Here is a 20,471-nt window from a genome sequence, read left to right as displayed (position 1 = left end):
GCAACTAAATCACAGCTGTGGAACACATACTCAGAAGTGCAAGAATCGAAAAACCGACTACAGAATTTCATCGAGAAGGACCAAACTTACTATTGGCATTTGCAGACGAAATCGATTGAATAGAGACACCCGATTAAGGATGAAGAAGACTTTCGTAAGGTTCGAGAAGGAAGCAGAGAAGATGGGGCTCCTAATCAACGAAAATAAGACGAAATATATGTATATGAGCCGCAATAACCAAACCAGAGACAGAATCAGTCAGAACATCACCATCGATGATGTTCTGACCTAACTTTGAGCGCGTTAGAGAATTTAAGTATCTTGAAATAACAATAACTGAAGACAATAACGGATCACAAGAAATAAACATTAGGATACAGGTTGGCAGCAGTTGTCTATGTGCCCTTCAAAACCTTATAAAATCGAAACAACTAACAAGACGTTCGAAGATACAAGTTTATAAAGCAATCATACGACCCGTTGTGATGTATGAAAGCGAAACTTTGGCGATAACAAAGGCAAACCAAGAGAGACTACGTGGTTGGGAAAGAAAAATCCTAAGAAAGAGCTTTGAGCCTGTGCTTGATGAAGCATTAGGATTATATAGGATAAAAACTAACAAAGAGCTTGACGAACTTTACCCGGAAGCCAACATCATAAAAGAAATAAAGTTCAGAAGACTCCAATGGGCAGGACACCTCAGAAGACATTCTGACCAAAGAACAGTATCGCTGGTATGGGAGGAAGTCCCAACTGGGAAAAGACCACGCGGACGCCCTCGGCTCCGGTGGCGAGATAATATAGCAGAAGACGTGAAAGCTATGGGCGTGGAGAATTGGATAGAGGTTGCTTAAGACATAGAACAGTGGAGGCATATTGTCAAGTCAGCTAAAACCCACGATGGGTTGTAACGCCACGCAGTAAGTAAAGAATATTGAGTTGGCGTTGGCGGTATTAAAATTGGCAGATACTTTCGTACTTCGGGTAAGGTTAGATTTTGGTAACAATATTTGGAGACACTTAATATCAACAATGGACTAAAACTAGGAGATGCACTTGCACCGCAACCCTTTAACTTAGCTCACATAATCAGAAGTGCAGGAAAACGATAAACGAACTACAGTATTTCATCCAGAAGCACCAAACTTACTGTTAGCATTTGCAGAGGATATTGATCTAATACGAAACACCAGACTAAGGATGAAGCAGACTTTGGTCAGGTTCGAGAAAGAAGCAGAAAAGATGGGGCTCCTAATAAATGAAAACAAAACTAAATATATGTACATGAGCCGCAATAACCAAAACAGAGATAGAATCGGACATGATAACACCAGCAATGACTTTAACTTTGAGTGCGTTAGAGAATTTAAGTATCTTGGAACAACCATAACTAAAGATAATTACGAATCACAGGAAATAAACAATAGGAGACAAGCCGAGCAGTATATGTCTTTATGCCCTTCAAATCCGTATAAAATCAAAACAGCTAACAAGACGTACAAAGATACAACTATGTAAAAGAATCATACGACCCGTAATCATGTACTGTAGTGACACGTGGACGATAACAAGGGCAAATTAAAGTCGGCCACTCACGATACTGCGGTATCATTTGACAAAATCGTTGATGATATCAATTATTTCGTATTGCAGCATAGCAACCAGTTTCTCTGTGGTAAAATTGTAACGATTTTGTTGGATGCACGATCAAAATTTTTGTCAATTAGTCGAATTCGACAAAATTGAACGATGCCGCAGTATCTTGAATGGCCGGCTTTAAGAGACACTAGCTGTTTGCGCAAGAAAAATCCTAAGGAAGATCTTTGGGCGTGTGCTTGATGAAGCAGCAGGACAATATAGCTGTATATAGGAATTAACAAAGAGCTCGAAGAACTGTACTCAGACGCTAACATCATAAAACGAATAAAGCTCAAAAGACTCCAATGGGCAGGTCTCCTTAGAAGACATTCTTATGAAAGGACAATAAGGCTGGTATGGGAAGAAGTCTCAACTCAAAGAAGACTACGTGGACGCCCTCGATTCCTGTGGCGAGATAATATAGCAGGAGAGCTTAAAGCTATGGGCTTGGAGCACAGGATGGAGATTGCTCAAGACAGAGAGGCGTGAAGGCATGTTGTCGAGTCGGCTAAAACCCATGAAGGGTTGTAACGCCATTGAGGTTCAGAAAAATATGAAGTTTGGTATTTCTTATATGGGTTGCCATATCGTCGTCACTCCCATACTTCGTTATGTTTATGTAATTTAATCGTTTCGAGTCCGAAATTTTAATATTGTAATTACTAACTTTTGATTCATATTTAACTGTATATTTTAGCCCCAACTTCTACTTCTCCTGTAACTACTGAGCGCCCAACAACTACAACCGTTCCTCCACCACCGACTAAACCACCAGTTCAATGTCAGCATTCAGGGCAATACATTCCTGACCCTTACAATTGTAGCATGTATTACGAATGTTCAAATGGAGTACCAGTTTCGATGAGTTGTCCAGGTGGAGAATATTGGAACCCAGATGAAGAAACTTGTGATTGGCCTTTCAATGTTGATTGCAGTAAGTAGATGTCGGTAAAGTCAATATGTAATCTTTATAGCCCAGTCGGGATAGCATTTGACCTTGCATTAGGAGCTGCCCCAAATTTTATTTTTCTAATCTTTGTGGTGGGTCAATAGTAGTATAAATTTAAAATCTCGACTGAATTCTACAATTGCGCCATCTTGATTTTAAACGAGAACAATTTTTGTTCAATATCTCCGCCATTTTCAAATTTTCGACAAAAGTGTACTAACTGAAATTGTTGAAAATACGATTTTCTATAATTTCGTCTATTATAATTTTTGTCGTGCGGTCGACATTTTCCGAGTTAGGGGGGGGGGATAGTGACAGATAGAGCAAAGTTATTGGATAATTGAATTATCTCGTTTATTATTAGTTTTACAACAAATATGAGAATTAAATATTGTACAATTTTGATCTCTTTAATTTTTTTGATAAAATCAATATTTAAGGTTAATGGTAGGGGAACAAAGTATGCTAAATGTGCAGTCACTCGAGCGCTTTGGGGACCTATTGGGTTGTGAAGCGTAGGTCCTAAAACTAAAAAAACTTAAGTAAAGTTTTCCATTTTAGTGGGGACTTTCTATTAAAACCTTTTTATACACTTGGCTTGGTTGGTGTTACGGACTCCGCAAATTTTGTAATCCATTTTAACAATAGTTCTAGACTAACTAGGTACTTGAAATTTTCAGGATAGCTAAAAGCTGACTAACAATGCAATATTTAACTGCTATTGTATGGATAAATGGATTCTTTTTTAAATTTCAAACTGTTTTAAAAATGTAATTTTTATGACATTTTGTATTAACTATGACATTTGAATTCCATTTTAACGTAAGTCAAAACGTCGAGGGCCGATAGCTCAGTGCTAGAACGTTAGGCCGGAGATCTACTGGTCCTGATGTCAAATCCTACCTCTCGCTTACCTTTTTTTATTTTTTTCATATATATTTCATTTTTTTCATACATAATTAAAACTTAATATATTTAAAATTCATATTTTTTAAGTTAATTATTATATTATGCCATTGTAAACAACCGTGGTATTATAAAAAGTACTTTTTTATACTAGTGTAATTTTTGGAAAATAATCTTGAACTCGGAGGTAAACAACTACACTATGTTATTTCGAGTAGGTAGTTGTGTTTAGCGTGTGTTTGTAATAAAGTTAAGAGCACTTAGTATGTTAATAAAAATCTACAATAATATATCCCATAATTGGTTGAAAAAACATTACCTGCTATTGTATGGATAAATGATTTTTTTTTAATTCCAAACTATTTTAAAAATGTGACTAATGCTATGACCTTTAAATTTCATTTTAACGTAACGTAATACATCGAGTCCTGATAGCTCAGTGCTAGAACGTTAGGACGGAGATCTACTGGCCCTAAGTTCAAATCCTACCTCTCGCTTACCTTTTTTTAATACATAATTAAAAGTTAATATACTTAAAATTCACACTTTATAAGTTAATTATTATATATGCCATTTTAAATACCCGTGGTATTATAAAAAGTACTTTTTTATACTAGTGTAATGTTTGGAATTATAATCTGGACCTCGGAGTTTAAACTACACTATATGTTATTTCGAGTAACTGTATTTAGCGTGTGTTTGCAACAAAGTTAAGAGCACTTAGGATGTTGATAAAAATCTGATATATCTCATAATTGAAAGACCATTATTACAAAAGAAGAAGTTGAAAGACCATTATTACAACGACAGAAACCGCAGCCGGCTGCGTTAATAAAATAATGCAGTGTTGGTTCTTGTTATTTCGCCGCGGCTTCATACAAAAGATGACGCTACTAGTTTACTCGGTTGATGTTTACTTTTAATAGATGGCGTTACTTTATATGTCATATTAATTTCATATTTATTTGTGAAAACTATTGAATATTATTAAAACGTATTTATATACTTGGCTTGGTTGGTGTCACAGATTTCGCAAATTTTGTAATCCATTTTAAAAATAGTTCTAGGCTACCTAGGCACCTGAAATTTTCAGAAAAGCTCAGAACTAGCTAACAATGCAATATTTAACTGCTATTATACAGGGTGATTAATTAGTGGGGTAAAGCTCCGTAGATCCGTTATAGTAATGTATAGCGATAAAACTTAATATCAAAAATTGTAGCGAACTTTGAGCTGCACATTAAAAAATTAGTTAGAATGTTACAGGGTGGTCGATAACATAGTGGCGGACCAAACTTATGTTTTTTTTAAATAGTACACCCTGTATTTTATTGTATATTCGAACTCTTAATAACTTTACCATTATAAAAATATAAAGGTTTGGTATGTTATACAGGGTATTTACAAAGTTATAACCAATTTTATATGAAAATCGTAACAAGTTCAACTCCCTGTATAAATAAAAATAAGCACAAGGGCAATGATTTATTGAAGTCATATTATTTTACTTATTGTCAAAATTTTCGTAAATTATTGATATTGCTTATTTTCTTTATATTGAATACAGGGTGAGTCAAAGTGCAAATAAATTATTTTCTCATTAATTTTAAATAGAATATTCTGTTTTTTATATCATCGAAAAGTACCATTACCATACTTTAATTTTTATAAACCTAACATTGCCTATGTGTAAATTTATTAGTGTTCGAGATATCTTCATTTTTCAGAGCAAAATTATGAATAAATACGGGTCTAAATCTTTCCAAATTTTAAGTAAACCATGACTGAATTGTATAAAACTGACAATTTACGATTACTGATTATCAATCTATAATCAAAGTTACAATTTTTGTTATTAACTTTTATTAATATCTATTACTATAACAAATCTACAGAGCTTTACCCCACTAACCAATCGCACTGTATGGATAAATCGATTTTTTTAAATTTCAAACTATTTTAAAAATGTGACTAATGCAATGATATTTTAAAGTACGTTAATAAATCGATATCTGCTACATAAAACTTGATGGTGGCTCAGTGGCATTAGACTGCAGATCGAGAGGTCCCGAGTTGGAAGCCGGCTGTTGCGTATCTTTTTTTAATTGTTTTAATAAATAACTAAAAGTTTATATACTTAAAATTATATATACTCTTTCAAACAACCGTGGTATTATAAAAAGTACTATTTTATACTAGTGTAATTTTTGGAATCATAATTATAAATAACAAAATACACCTACCAACAATTCATATTTTCTAAGTTAATTATTCCTTCCAAACATGCTGTGTTATATAATATACAATAACAAAACCGTGATATTATAAAAAGTACTTTTTTATTACAGTGTATTTTTGGAATTTTAAGCATTTTATATCGTCAAATTACTTTATATTCTCTCCTATAAATAATAAAAAGATTTTATTATAAAAAAGTTATTTTTTATAAAAGTGTAATTATTTTTAAATAATTTTCCATTTCCAACAATCGTTTTTTTCGATTATATCGCCATCTATCCATAATTCGAAAAAATGTCTCGAATAAAAGTTACTTATTTTTACGTAAGGAATCCAAATCTCCATTAAAAAATGGGGGCTCCCATTTAAGATTTTAAAGTAACCCCCCACCTCACCTCCGTGGGGGTCATGTTTAGTGCCATTCGATAGATTTTTCAAAAATATTGAATAAGTGTATTTTTCACTTTTTCTATCTGATGTTCATTTCGCGAAATATCGCGGGATTCGTATTTTGAATATTAAATTTACCCCCCACCCCTCTCCGCGGGAAGTCGTGTTTGATATCATTCGATAAATTTTTGAAAAATATTGAGTACGTATTTTTTAATTTTTCGATCTGTCATTCATTTCGCGAAATATTCACTTTTTTCTTGTGAAACTTTGGGACTCCATTTCCTTACGTCCTGCTCAAATCGTCAGATTTTTGAAATATACACTGTCTTGCATGTACTTAACTTACCTTATCTTAATCTGACGATTTCGAGTTTTTTTAAGGATAGATTTTTTTTTTCGGCCCTTAAAGAACTTAAGAGCCAATTCCAAAGTCCTGCATTAAGAGCCAATATATGGTATAGGTACATTTTCAGGGTAGAAGGTTTCTCCCCATGTAATAATCTGACGCTCTCGAGTAACTGCAAAAATCCCTGCTTGTGCTTTCCTACCATAGTAAGTATGCGGTAAAGGTGCGAGCGTAAGACCTGATTGATTTTATAGCAACTGTTTTTGTTCAATATCTCCGCCATCTTCAACTTTTTGACAAAAATTGTAAGGACCGAAATTGTTGCAATTACGCGCTAGTTAATAAAATTAAGTGAACTTAATGCGTATAAGTTATTATTTATGTCTTTTATATACTTAGTTTAGTTGGTATTTCATTGGAATTTTCAAAAATTATATCAAATATAATTCTTTTTATTTTTGTTTATGTACATGTAAAATTATGTATTATTATGTAAAGTTATTAAAAAATGAGACAATTCAATAATTATGCTTCCCCTCCGCTATCCACTATTTTCCCCCTTAACTCGGACAATATTGATCGCATAAAAAAAATTGTGCAAAAAAATTGTAGAAAATTGCATTTCCAACAATTTTAGTTCCTACTATTTTTGTCGAAAAGTTCAAAATGACGGAGATATTAAGCAACAACGGTTCTCCTTTAAAATCAATATGGCGGCTAATGCAACCACGGAATTCAGTCAAGATTTTTAATTTACACTACTATTGAACTCCCCTAAGGGATATAATTATAAAATTTGGAGCAGCTCGGAAATAATATTTAATTCAATAACTATGCTCCCTCCACCACTTTTAACTATTTTCCCATTTAACTGGGAAAATACCAACCGCATGAGAAAAATTGTTAAAAAGAAATTGTAGGAAATTATATTTTGAACAATTTTAGTTGAAAATGGCGTAGATATTGAACAAAAACAATTGCTATAAAATCAATCAGGTCTAATGCTCGCTTACCTTAGCTCGCTACCTTAACCCGGCACCTGCCACGTTGCTTTGCCAGTCATCAACTGCCACGAGGGGTGCTCACAGCACCCCTTAAAAATTTTCTGTGATCTACTTGTTTAAAAAAAATAATGTGATAAGTTACACAAGAATATATAAAAAAAAACATGTTTTATTAACTTATTAGCTACTAATATATTATAAAATTTAAAAAATAAAATTAAAAAGGTGTTATAAGCAAATTAGCAAGTACCAACCCATAATAAATGATGTGAAGTAAAATTTCTAAGAAAATTAAGATTTATTGAGTATAGACACTATATTAATAATTTAAATCAGTTATTACAATAAAAAAATGTAAATCTGACCTGTTTATCAAAAACACAAAAAAGAATTAAAACTTAAACTGCCAGATGATGACACCCCAATTCGATTTTAAAACTACATGTTCAAAATGACACTAAAAATAACCACTTCAAACGTAAACAGATCTATGCTCATATATAATATTATTGAAAGCTACTTTGACGCACAGCACGGTTAACAAACTTGAAATACCAAATATTTGATGAAAATATGTTATGGGGTGCTCGTAGCACCCCACGTGGCAGGTGCCGGGTTAAATAATAATTTTAGCAAAAAAAAAACGAAAGAGATGAAAATTGTGTAAAATTTATTTCTCTCTATTTTTGTATAGATACATTTTTGTCGCAAAGCTAATAATAAACAAGAGAATTCAATAATTATGCTCTAACTGTCACTATTTTCCGCCTTAACTCGGAAAATACCGACCGCACGAAAAAATTGTAAAAATAGAAATTATATAAAATTACATTTTTGACAAATTTTGTTCTTATACTTTTTGTCGAAAATGGCGGAGATATTGAGCAAAAACGGTTCTCGTTTAAACTTAAGATGGCGGCTAACGCAGCAACGGAATTCAGTCTAAATTTTAAATTTACACTATTATTGACACCTTCTTAAGATTAGAAAAATAAAATTTGGGGAAGCTCCTAATGCAAGGTTAGGCCTGCTATTCGTCTAACCCGACTGAACTATTAACCGATATAAATATAACGGAAACAAGAGCAAATGCCAATAGTTGAAGAAAGCTGCAAGAAATAACGTTTCCTTGAGTTATCTGGACCATTCGGACTCGTCCATTTCGCCAAAAAATTCGAAGCAGAAATTTCAAATACCAGCAGCTTATTTATTTCCCGCTGATGAAGAGCCCATGTTTTACCTCCATATATAACAACTGGGAGAATAATTGATATGTACACATGTACAGTCTTAACTTATATTTTCTTTTCAGCAGTTTAGATCTTAATAATGATGATACGGAGTATAATAATCTATTCTGCGCAGCTATCCTTGTTAAGATCTCTTTTCCTATGTGGTTGTCATAACTTGGATTACCACCTGCAGTTATTAAAGTCCTTTCTACTTCGAAGTTGTGGTCATTAATAGTTATGTTCTGCCTAACTCTTGGTTTTGAATTTTTGGTTACGGGCATTTATTTCATCTTCTCTTAATTTATCCGAAAGGCCAGATTACTTGTTTATTGATCGAGTTCTGACCAACACTAGTTATTATCCTCGATTCGCCAATCCCCTGTCAGTTTAGATAATATTATTTTCTTCTTCTTCTTCTTCTTCTTCAGCCTGTGTTCGTCCACTGCTGGACATAGGCCTCTTCCATTTGCTTCCATCGATTTCTACTCTTGGCAATTCTCATCCACTCCTTGCCCGCGACTTGTTTGATATCATCTGCCCACCTCTTCTGCGGTCTGCCTAATCCTCGCCTGTTTTCTCTTGGTCAACAGTTTGCTAGTCTCTGTGTTCATTTTTCGGGATTATCTCGGACAACATGTCCGACCCATTGCCACTTGAGCCTTGCTATACGTTCTGCGACATCAGTAATCTTTGTTCTTTCACGAATGTCGATTTTTCGAATTATGTCTCTCAAACTAATCCCTAGCATGGCCCTCTCCATCGCTCTTTGGGTTGTACTGAGCTGCTCTAAGGTTTTCTTTGTAAAGGCCATGGTCTCCAGTTCATATGTAGTTACAGGCAAGATACATTTGTCATAAACTCTACGTTTTAGACACATTGGTATATCTTTATTCTTCAAAATAAAGCTTAACTTACCGAAAGCTACCCAAGACAATTGTATGCGTCTTTTTATTTCAGATATTTGGTTTTCTTTGCCGATTTTAATGGTATGTCCAAGATATATATATAGTAGTCTACATTTTCAGGACTGACGTTGTTAATAACAAGATTAGTTTGTACATTACTCATTATTTTTGTTTTCTGAAGATTCATTTTGAGACCTATTTTATTTGACTGCTGGTTTAATACCTTCATCATTTGCTCCAGTTCCTTGATACCTGTACTGAATAATACTATGTCGTCCGCAAACCTCAAATGACTCAAACGTACACCATCAATGTTTAGACCTTTTTCGTCACAGTCGAGCTCTTTGAATACATTTTCCAATGCTAAGGTAAAAAGTTTTGTTGAAATAGTATCACCTTGTCTAATACCTTCACCAAGGCGTATTTTTTCTGTTTTTTGTCTTCATTGATTTTGATGTGGAACGTGGCCTGTTCATAAATGTTTTTATTGAGTGTAGTGTACCGTGAGCCTATTCAAGCATCCCTTAGGGTTGACAAAAAGGACCAGGTTTCAATATTATCGAAAGCCTTGTGAAAGTCAATAAATGCCATATGTAACGGTACATTATATATTATATTCTGTGGTTTTTTCTACCAGTGTTCTGATGGTTTGTAAGTGATCGTTAGTGCCAAACCCTTTTCGAAATCCCACCTGTTCAACCGATTGATATAAATCAAGTTTTTGTGTTATGCGGTTGGTTATTATTCTTGTTAGCAATTTGTATAAGTGTGACAACAAACTTATAGGTCTGTAGTTTTCAATATTAGTAGTGACTCCTTTCTTGTGTAAAAGTATTATTTCGGCGTTTTCCCACAGACTGGGTATTATTTTCTCTATTAGACACTTATTCAGCAAGACTTCCACAACCTCTACAACGGTGTTACCGCCCATTTTTTACATTTCAGACGTTATACGATCCTCGCCAAGAGCTTCTTTATTTTTCATTTGTACGGCATGTCTTATTTCCGAAGAAGTTATTTCAGGGAGAGTTTCCGAGCCGACGTTTAGAATTGTTCTATGGTCTGTTCCGGGGTTCTGTATAGTAGATGTATAAAGATTCTGGTAGAACGTTTGTGTTTCCTTGATTATTTGAGTTATTTCAGTCACCGTATTCCCCTGTTGGTTTTTGATTTTAGTTATCTTCGATTTTCCTTTAGTTAAATTTGATTTCAGTACTCCCATGTTTCTATTGTTTTCGATGGTTTGCAATATTTGTTTTGTTTTATAAGCCCGCACCTTATGACCTCTTGCTCCTTATGCTCTTTCTAACTTTATTGTTGATAGCCTTATACTCTGGTAATTCTTTAGATGTTCTTCTTCTTTCTTCCATTAAATCTAGTGTTGTTTGTTTAAGTTTCGTTTTTCTCGGATTTTTATTTTTACCACATATCTTTTTTGTAGTAGATGTTATGTCATTCGTTAATTTTTGTGTTATTTCATTTATATCTTTCGTGTTGAATACTGGTACAGGTCCTGGTTTCTTTTTTTAGTTCACTTTGATATTCCTCTTGATTCATTTCGAGTGCTTCTATGTTTGGTAATTTATCCTGTGTTAATAATTTTCTTCTATCGAATTTCATATTTACTTCTATTCGCACCCTAACTAATCTATGGTCACTACCAGTGTTGACAGAATTTAGTACAGTAACATATTTAGCAATATTTTTGAAGGTAGAGAGTATAAAGTCAATTTCATTTTTTACTTTGCCGTCTGGGCTGTGCCACGTCCATTTTCTCTGCATCTTTTTCTTGTAGAATGTGTTTAAGCAGAATAGCTTTTTTTTGCTGAGGAAATTTGCGAGCATATCTCCCCTGTGATTTCTACTTCCCAGTCCAAAATTTCCAATATATTCGTTGTCGTTGTTATTTTCGTTCTTTCCTATTTTAGCGTTGAAATCTCCCGTAATTATTACGTAATATGTTTTCTCTAGGTTTCTGGCTCTTGTAATGTCTTCATAAAGTTGTTCTATCTCTTCATCATCTGCAGAAGATTTTATTATTTTACTTAAGAATATTATGGCGTATTCTAAGGCCAAATTAAATAGCAATGGTGATAAGGGGTCTACTTGTCTAAGTCCTGATGTTATACTAAACGGTATCTATGTTATATGTATAATGTATCTATGTATATCAGGCAGACACACCAAAATCTGTACAGAAGAGTTTTTGCACACAAACAGTGTACAAACTAATAAATGAAACACTACAGGATTAGCCAAGCATTACATAGAAAATAATCATGCCTTTGGCTGTGAAAATGTATACATCTTAGCAAGAGAACAGAACTACGACAAAATATGTAAAAGATTAAAATTAAGTCACAAAAAAAGATTAAAATTGTATCTATAACAAGATCGATTTTATAAATGATTTCTCCAATATAATACATTACAATTTAATAAATTGACTTTATTTTGTAAATGCAGCAATGGCAAATATTTTAAATACGACCCTGAACCGGTCATAATTTAAAATACCTGCCATGTGGCTTTAGGGCGATAATATATCACTTTTACATTCCATAAAAGACCAGAAAACTAGAAAACTGTTAGTTGACTTGTGGCATTTAAGTCAAATCTTATGTTTATATGGGATTAGACACAGTTCAGTTGTAATAACAATTATCTGTATATTTACCTAAAAAAATATTTCACTCCTGAAATCGTTAACAACTGTCGATATTTTTTAGGAAGTTTATTTATATGAGACCGACAATCTATACATTATACATTATGCGATGCGATCGAATTAACAGGAATGAGAATTTTTCCAATTTCATTTGCATATGCATTGCGTATTTGTTATTTGGATGTAACCATTATATTATTAACTTTTATTAATTAAAACTAAATTAAATAAATTTAAATGCAATCTCTATTATATGATCAAGAACTTTTTAAAATTATTGTATATTTCATATTTTCAGATGAGGCACCTCTCCCCGCATAAAGTAAGTACCTATGTGTAATATAAAATTAAATCTGAAAAATTGCAAGTCATCTAAAAATATACATACAAATTAGATAATATGAACCCTTTCACGGAAAAGATTGTACGAGTCGTCTAAGAAAACCCCATTATCGAGTAAAAATAAAAGTATTTAAAATTTATTTGACATCATAAAAATCATAAGGCATTCAAAACAAGTAACTACCGTGATGAACGCGCTAATAAACGGAAAAATAGCACAACAGATGGAAAACGTATTAAGTTGTGAGATAAAAAGAAATGGAACTAGCTGAGCTGGGAAATTTAGCGATGTTAACCTTTAAATTTACATTATATTGATTGTTTCCCACCTTTAGACGTATCACACGAGTTTGGCAACTACCAATGCCACAGTGACAGTTTTAGTTGACATACTCCTCTGATACGTGTAAAGGTGGGAAACAATCAATATAATGTAAATTTATAGGTTAATATCGCTAAATTTCCCAGGTCGATTACTTTCATTCCTTTTTATCTCACAACTTATAGTATGATACAATTGATCCAAAAGATGGCATAACCCAGACATCCAAAGTGAAAGTTATCCTCCAACACCAAATTGTTCAATATGGTCCACATAATGTTCAGAAAAAAGTCACACCATTTTGAGCGTCGGGTTTGGGGGGGAGAGGGGACGAAATCGGTAAATTCGTAGTTTCTTAGGTTTTTCGTCAACATTTCTAAAACTACGCGGTTTAGCATGAACAACTTTACATACAAAAATTTTCTACATTAAATTTGAAATAAAGAAGGCTCTACGCATAATCCTTCTAAAATAAACGGTTCCAAAGTATACTATAATTGGTAAAAGAAAGGCCTAACCCAAACATCCAAAGTAAAAGATTTTCTCCAACACCAAATTGTTCTATATGGTCCACATAATGTTCAGTAAACAGTTACACGATTTTGAGCGTCCAGTTTGGGGAGAGATGGGGAGAAGTCGGTAAATTAGTAGTTTTTTTACGTTTTTCGTCAATATTTCTAAAACTATACTTTAACCTAAACAATGTTCTATCCAGAAATGTTCTACATAACATTTGAAACAAAAAAGGTCTTTTACGTAATTGTTATAAAATCAACGGTTCCAGAGTTAGGAAAGGTGAAAATGGATATTTTCGATACTTTTTATATTTTTTGGGCAATTGATGATGATTTTGGGTGGTGAGATTGACGTTTCTTCAAGCGCTTATCACTAACATACCATCGGCACAGAAATGGCAAATTTTATTTACAAAACACAATCTTGTTAAAGAAAATTTCTTTTATGAGTAAATAATATTATAAATTGCCTAAAAAATATAAAAAGTATTGAAAACCTCTACTTTTCACCCTGCGTAACTCTGGAACCGTTGATTTTATATCAATTATGTATACAACCTTTTTTGTTTTAAATTTTATGTAGAACATTTTTGTATAGAACATTGTTTACGCTAAAGCATAGTTTTAGAAATATTGACGAAAAACTTTAAAAAAACTACTAATTTACCGACTTCTTCCCCATCCCCCCCCCCCTCAAACCGGACGCTCAAAATGGTGTAACTTTTTACTGAACAATATGTGGACCATATAGAAAGAAAACTTTTACTTTGGATGTTTGGGTTATGCCTTTTTTGGACGAGTTATACTATACTACCTCCGTAACTTTGGAACCGTTCATTTTAGAAGGATTATGCATCAGGACTTTTTTATTTTAAATCTAATGTAGAACATTTTTGTATAGAAGTTTGTTCATGCTAAACCGCATAGTTTTAGAAATATTGACGGAAAACGTAAAAAACTACGAATTTACCGATTTCTCCCCCCCCCCTTCACCCCAAAGCACGACTCACAAAATGCTGTGACTTTTTCCTGAACATTATGTGGACCATATAGAACAATTTAGTGTTAGAGGATAACTTTCACTTTGGATGTCTGGGTTTGGGTTTAGTTATACCATACTATTAATACGTTTTCCACCTTTTGCGCTATTTTACCGGTTATTAGCGCACTAATCACTGTATAATAATGCAACAGTGTAATAATAATAATCTATAAGATATCTGATTGTCAAGCGGCATTAAAACTACTACTGGAATCGAATCCGATGGAGTTGACCTGTCTTTAAAAATTTGAATCGAATAAAAAAAAGCATCAAGGTGAGCACTCCGGGTGCCTGGAGATAATGGTATTGAAAGAAAAGAAAAGCGGATTTAGTTGCCGGAGAAAGGACGAAAGAAACTTTTATAGGCCCAGAACGGGTCGTGAGTATAGTAAGAAACACAGTGAAAGGACAAATGGGTGTCAAACATTCGAAGGCTTCTATAAATGAACCTTCGAAGAAGAGATCGTCGATTCTGAAGACAATCTCCAAAGGCTACTGCATGCAACTAAATATATGCTCACCTACACCAAGAAGACTATGTAAGTGCCTAGTAGTTTTCAAAGTACCGATAAAATCTAAATTGGAAGTTGCTTCCAAAACTGTGGAAGTGGTGAATCACTTCAAATATCTTGAAGAAATCGTATGGAAGAACAAATATCTAAATACTGAAAGCAACGTCAAAATATAACGACAATAAGACCTACTATAACATAATATGAGGCAGAAACAAGACCAGGCACAAATAGAACGTTACAAATGATGAGAACAGTTGAAATGAGAACACTAAGGGATATACGTGACAGAAAAAGAAGAATAATAGACAAAAAAATTAATACACAGTGTAAAAACTAAATAATCTATATTGCAATAGTAACAAACTCAATATTCATTACAAAAAAATTTTTTCAAATCATAGTTTTTTCAATAGATTTATAAACTTAACAGATACTAAATTCAATAATAGCGAGATAGAACTTTTAGAGAAAGGATTCAAACACAACTTGCCTCAACATAAAAATCAAAGAAATTTAGAATATTTAGGTATAGAATGTGAAGTAGCGTTAAACAAAACTACCAAAAATATAAAAAAGTATCATTGCAAAATCTATTACCGATGAGTGTAGTGAAACTAATAATTCCTGTTACAAAGATAATCAAATAGTCGTTTCAATTAAAAATAAATCCATAACACGTGACCTTGAAAATCAGACAAAGCTAACACTACTATTGCTATAGATAAAAGAGACTATAATAACAAAACCATAGAATTTTTAAATAACCAAAATAGTATAACATTAAACAAAGACCACACAGAAAAATACCGAAAAGAAATTAAACTAGCCACTGAAAACTCAAAATCCATACTAAATCCAACAGAGCAGAAATACCTTAATATTATAAACTCACAACTTCCTAAATTATACTCTTTTATTAAACTACACAAACCTGACCAGCCAATAAGGCCTGTAGTTTCTTTTTGTACAGCTCCATCATATACACTTTCAAAAAAACTGCCAGATATTATTGCAGAATACACTAAATTTTCACCTAAATTCACCGTAAAAAATACACTAGAACTAGTTAATAAAATTCAACATTTTCAATTGCCTAACAACTCCAGACTAATTTCATTTGACGTAAAAAATCTTTTTCCTAGTGTTCCTCCTACAGAAACTTTTGTTCTCGTTAAAAATCTTTTACACCATAATAGTACAAATCCGATCATCGCATCTGAAATTTTACACCTTCTTTAAATTTGCATAAATCAAGACTATTTTGAATTCAACAATCAAATATACACAAACAACAGTGCAGGACTTACATATTATGGGTAATCCTCTAAACCCATTACTCTCAGATATATTTATGAACCAGCTTGAAACAACAATTTTTAAACATCCCGTATTTAAAAAGTTCTTATACTGGTGGAGATACGTGGATGATATACTAGTATGCTTTACAGGAACTAACAGGCAATTTGACCAATTTCTATAATACATTAATTCACTTCATAGTAATATTGAGTTTACAATAGAAACAGAACACAATAAGTGCATAAACTTTCTAGATGTAACAATTACCAGACTACACAACAAACATGAGTTCTCCGTATATCATAAACCTACCCATACTGACACAACTATACACAATTCATCATCCCATCCTACAAAACACAAATTAGCAGCCTACCATACCATAGCATGATACAGAGGCAGAAATTCCCATGTCAAAAAATGACTTCGAAATAGAACTGAATATCATTAAACAAATAGCAGTAAACAATAACTATAACGAACAAACAATTAATAAAATTTTAAACCAAAAACTCCATAAGAAAGCCCTGAAATTAGTCCATCCACCACCACAGAAAGAACCCAGTACCTTCTGCTCTATCACATATACTGGCAAGACAACAACAAAAATAGTCAGATACATAAAAAAAATAACACCAGCTTTCAAAACTAACAACAACTTAAGCAAATATATTAAGAACAATAAGAGCCGAAAGAGAAAACAACTACAGAGTGGTGTCTACAAACTAACTTGTGGTGACTGTCCGAAAACTTACATCGGTCAAACTGGCAGAACCTTTGACAAACGGATATCAGAACACAAAAGGCCGTTCAACAATAGAAAAACAGATACTTCTACATACGCACTTTATCTTCTAGATCATAATCATTCTTTTAATGAAGAGTTTCAAATTCTGTATATTCAAAATAAATTCCTTAAGCTATTTTTGTTAGAATCATGGAAATTAATAAATTAAAAAATGCAGATATAATGCTGAATGACCAACTCGAGACAAACAGCTCCCCACTCCTCAACCTCTTCAGTTATAGACTTTAAAAAGGCAAACCCATAGTAAACTAAATCACTTAAAAATGCACTCTGCCGAAACAGCTGTGGTCAAATAGTTATAACAAATTTTATAGAAGTATAGAAACAAACGGTTTCAATGTTTTATTAATAAATAAAATGAACTTATATCACGTAACGGTCGAATCTACCAATTAGAAAAAGAAGTGAAAAAATCAGACAAAACTGCGGAATACAGGACATTGATGGCAATGAAAATGCAGTATGACGGATCATGCTAGAAATAAGAAGAAGAAGAAGAAGAAGAAAAATAAGAAGAAGAGATCCAAAGATATTTTAGAAATGAATAGGAATGATATGCGAATTATCGTAAGTCTCCTAATAGGATACTGCGGGAGCACGCCAAATAGAATTATATTTTAGTGACGTCACGTTGCCTAGCAACCGTCGATTCTCCCATTATGAAATTCTATTTTGTGACGTCAGCAAAATAGAATTCTATTTGGCGTGCTCTGGTCTCATAAGCGAAATCAGACTGATAGAAAGTGCGTATTGCAGATTCTGTCAGACTGATGACGAGGTGGCGGACTACGTTCTGTGCTGTTGGTGCAATTGCTCAGGGTTGGATATGATAAGGTTCAATAAACTTCAGCATTATCAAATGAGACTTCGTAGAATTCGTAGAAGTGTCGACGAAGCCTATAATAGACTTTTACAGTATATCTTAAGAGCGTAGTTGCAAAATTTCGGAACAATGCTGTCCAAATGCATTCATGGCACCATGTAGAGCAAAAAAGTCTTATAACATTTTTTTTTCTAAACTCAACCGTTTGACCAAAAAACGAAAATACATTTTGGTATGCAAATTGAAATCGGACAACTATGTATACAAAATCTAAAGATAGACACAGTAACAATTCGAAAAAATGTGCCTCATGGGCTTTTATTATTTACATTAAACCCTATGTTTCTACTCAACAAACAAACAAATTCTTGTTTTTTGATTTCCACACATAGGGTGGTATTACTATTTTGCAGGTGGCTACTGTGCGACCTACATTGCTGGTGTCAATAACCTAAGTCATAAACAGTTCTTGTACAGTGATATCAGATTAGTTAATTTTATGAAAATAAAAGGTCACTTATATGGGAAATAATGTAATTTATTTTTTTGGAAACGGTTAACTTTAGAAAAAAATGTTATAGGACTTTTTTGTTCTACATTGTGTATTATATCCATACCTTAAAGAAACGCACCATTTTCGGGGACACCCTGTATATTTTTGAAAAATTTAAACACAGAATGAAAGATTACATCATTGCCGAGGGCTTAAAGTTCCTTAGAATAAACAAGAAATTTCTTTTGAATGAGATATTTTAAATTAAATCTCAAGTTAAATGTTATCTCTTTTTTTTCATTCCTATAACTTATTAAAATAAATATTACAGAAGTTTTCAGTGACTTTCGGCCATCGGTAATATTGTAATTTTTCACTCTGCGTTTAAATTTTACAAAAATACTTATTAATTTTCCATGGATTCGACAATAATAAATGCATTTAAAAAAACATTAGCCCAAAATTTTGCGCCTACGCTCTTAATACAGTTTTCCCCAGAAGTACAACACTTTGCCAGTCTTTGTTTTTTAATCACATATAATAATTATTATAAATTTCGTTACATACTACAATTAACACAAATGACAAAAAATAGCCAATGTTTTCGAATTTAAGCACAGAGTGTAACAAAGTGTTTTACTCCTGATGCATAGACATAATGCACAAATCTTGGTCATTTTTTCATTATTTTTTTTAAATTCCAGATGCCGAATACCCGCAGAATTTAAATTTAAAAAAATTTGTAATTTAAAAATTTATTAAATGTAATTTTATTTACTTAAACAATACTTAAGAACTTTATTTTTTCCCTCCCATATAAAATTAATCAAATTTTAATTAAACCAGGGATAGTCCTGTTGCCAGGGGGGGTACAACGGCCTTCTTAATTCAGATGGACTTACCCAAGTTTTTTTTATATATTTTGACCCGTAGAACACGAATTTTTTGGGTAACAGTTGATCCGGATGTCGATCAGTTTGTTATAAACAAAGAACTTGAGGAATTACATAACAGCGATTTTTCGCAGAACAAAACATTTTTTTGTATTTTTTACATGTTTTTTTGTAGGAGGCATAGTTTTAGAGATAAACGCGGTTGAACTTTCAAAAAATCGAAAAAGTGTAATTTTTGAACCCGAATAACTTTTGACTAAAAAATAAATTGGCAATTCTGCTTCCTGCATTTGAAAGTTCAAGTCAAATTCTATCGTTTTTGATTATTTGAATTATTAAAAATTAAGTTTTTATTTGTTAAACAAAGCCATAAACACGTAGTGTTTCCCGTGTCAAATGCATGCGTTTTAATGTACGTAATCTACGTATAAATGGTTTGTATGCGCGCCTACTCGTTCGATTTCAACGGGAAATGCATTGAAAACATAATTCAATCACTATATGTTTATAGCTTTGTTTAACAATAAAAAAAAATTATTTTTAGCAATGAAAGTAATCAAAACCGATAGAATTTGACTTGAGCGTTCAAATGCGGTAAGCAGAATTGCTATTTTATTTTTCAATCAAAAGTTATTCGGGTTCAAAAATTGCAATTTTTCGATTTTTTGAAAGTTCAACCGCGTTTATGTCGAAAACTATGCATCCTACGAAAAAACTTGTAAAAACATTTTTTGCTTAGAATGACCCAAAAAATACAAAAAAATGTTTTGTTTTGCGAAAAATCGCTGTTATGTGATTCCTCAAGTTCTTTGTTTATAACAATTTTATCGACATCCGGATCGACTGTTACCCAAAAAATTCATGTTCTACGGGTCAAAATACTTAAAGAAAAACTTGGGTAAGTCCATCTGAATTAAGGAGGCCGTTGTACCCCCACTGGCGACAGGACTAGGAATATATTAACCAGGGAATATATTAGCGAAGGTGAGCATGGAGAACGCTTCCGCACGAATCAGAATTGGCAGCACCACGTCGGAAGAATTTCTCATTGACACCGGGCTTAGACAAGGAGATTAACGGTTCCAGAGTTACGGAGGGTAAAAAGTGGAGGTTTTTAATACATTTTATATTCTTTGGGCA

General features: G+C 32.9%; 1 protein-coding gene across 9 annotated transcripts in view; it reads left to right on the top strand.

Annotated features, from left to right (window-relative positions):
• The window catches only part of LOC114338015 (probable chitinase 10), a 172,932-nt gene extending 153,706 nt beyond the window's left edge, over positions 1-19,226 (top strand). For 8 of the 9 annotated variants that reach the window (XM_050649142.1, XM_050649143.1, XM_050649144.1 and 5 more), the window contains 3 exons: positions 2,336-2,572; positions 12,578-12,601; positions 19,143-19,226. In XM_050649142.1, the coding sequence (XP_050505099.1) occupies positions 2,336-2,572; positions 12,578-12,600 (260 nt within the window). In that variant the 3' untranslated portion in view covers position 12,601; positions 19,143-19,226. Of the gene's footprint in view, positions 1-2,335; positions 2,573-12,340; positions 12,503-12,577; positions 12,602-19,142 lie in introns of those variants that run through there. The other variant, XM_050649145.1, reaches the window with a different exon arrangement.
• Positions 19,227-20,471: the final 1,245 nt, after the last annotated feature.

The sequence above is a fragment of the Diabrotica virgifera genome, chromosome 4, assembly GCF_917563875.1.
Source record: "Diabrotica virgifera virgifera chromosome 4, PGI_DIABVI_V3a".
Lineage (NCBI taxonomy): Eukaryota > Metazoa > Arthropoda > Insecta > Coleoptera > Chrysomelidae > Diabrotica > Diabrotica virgifera.
This window is presented reverse-complemented; position numbering and strand designations above follow the sequence as displayed.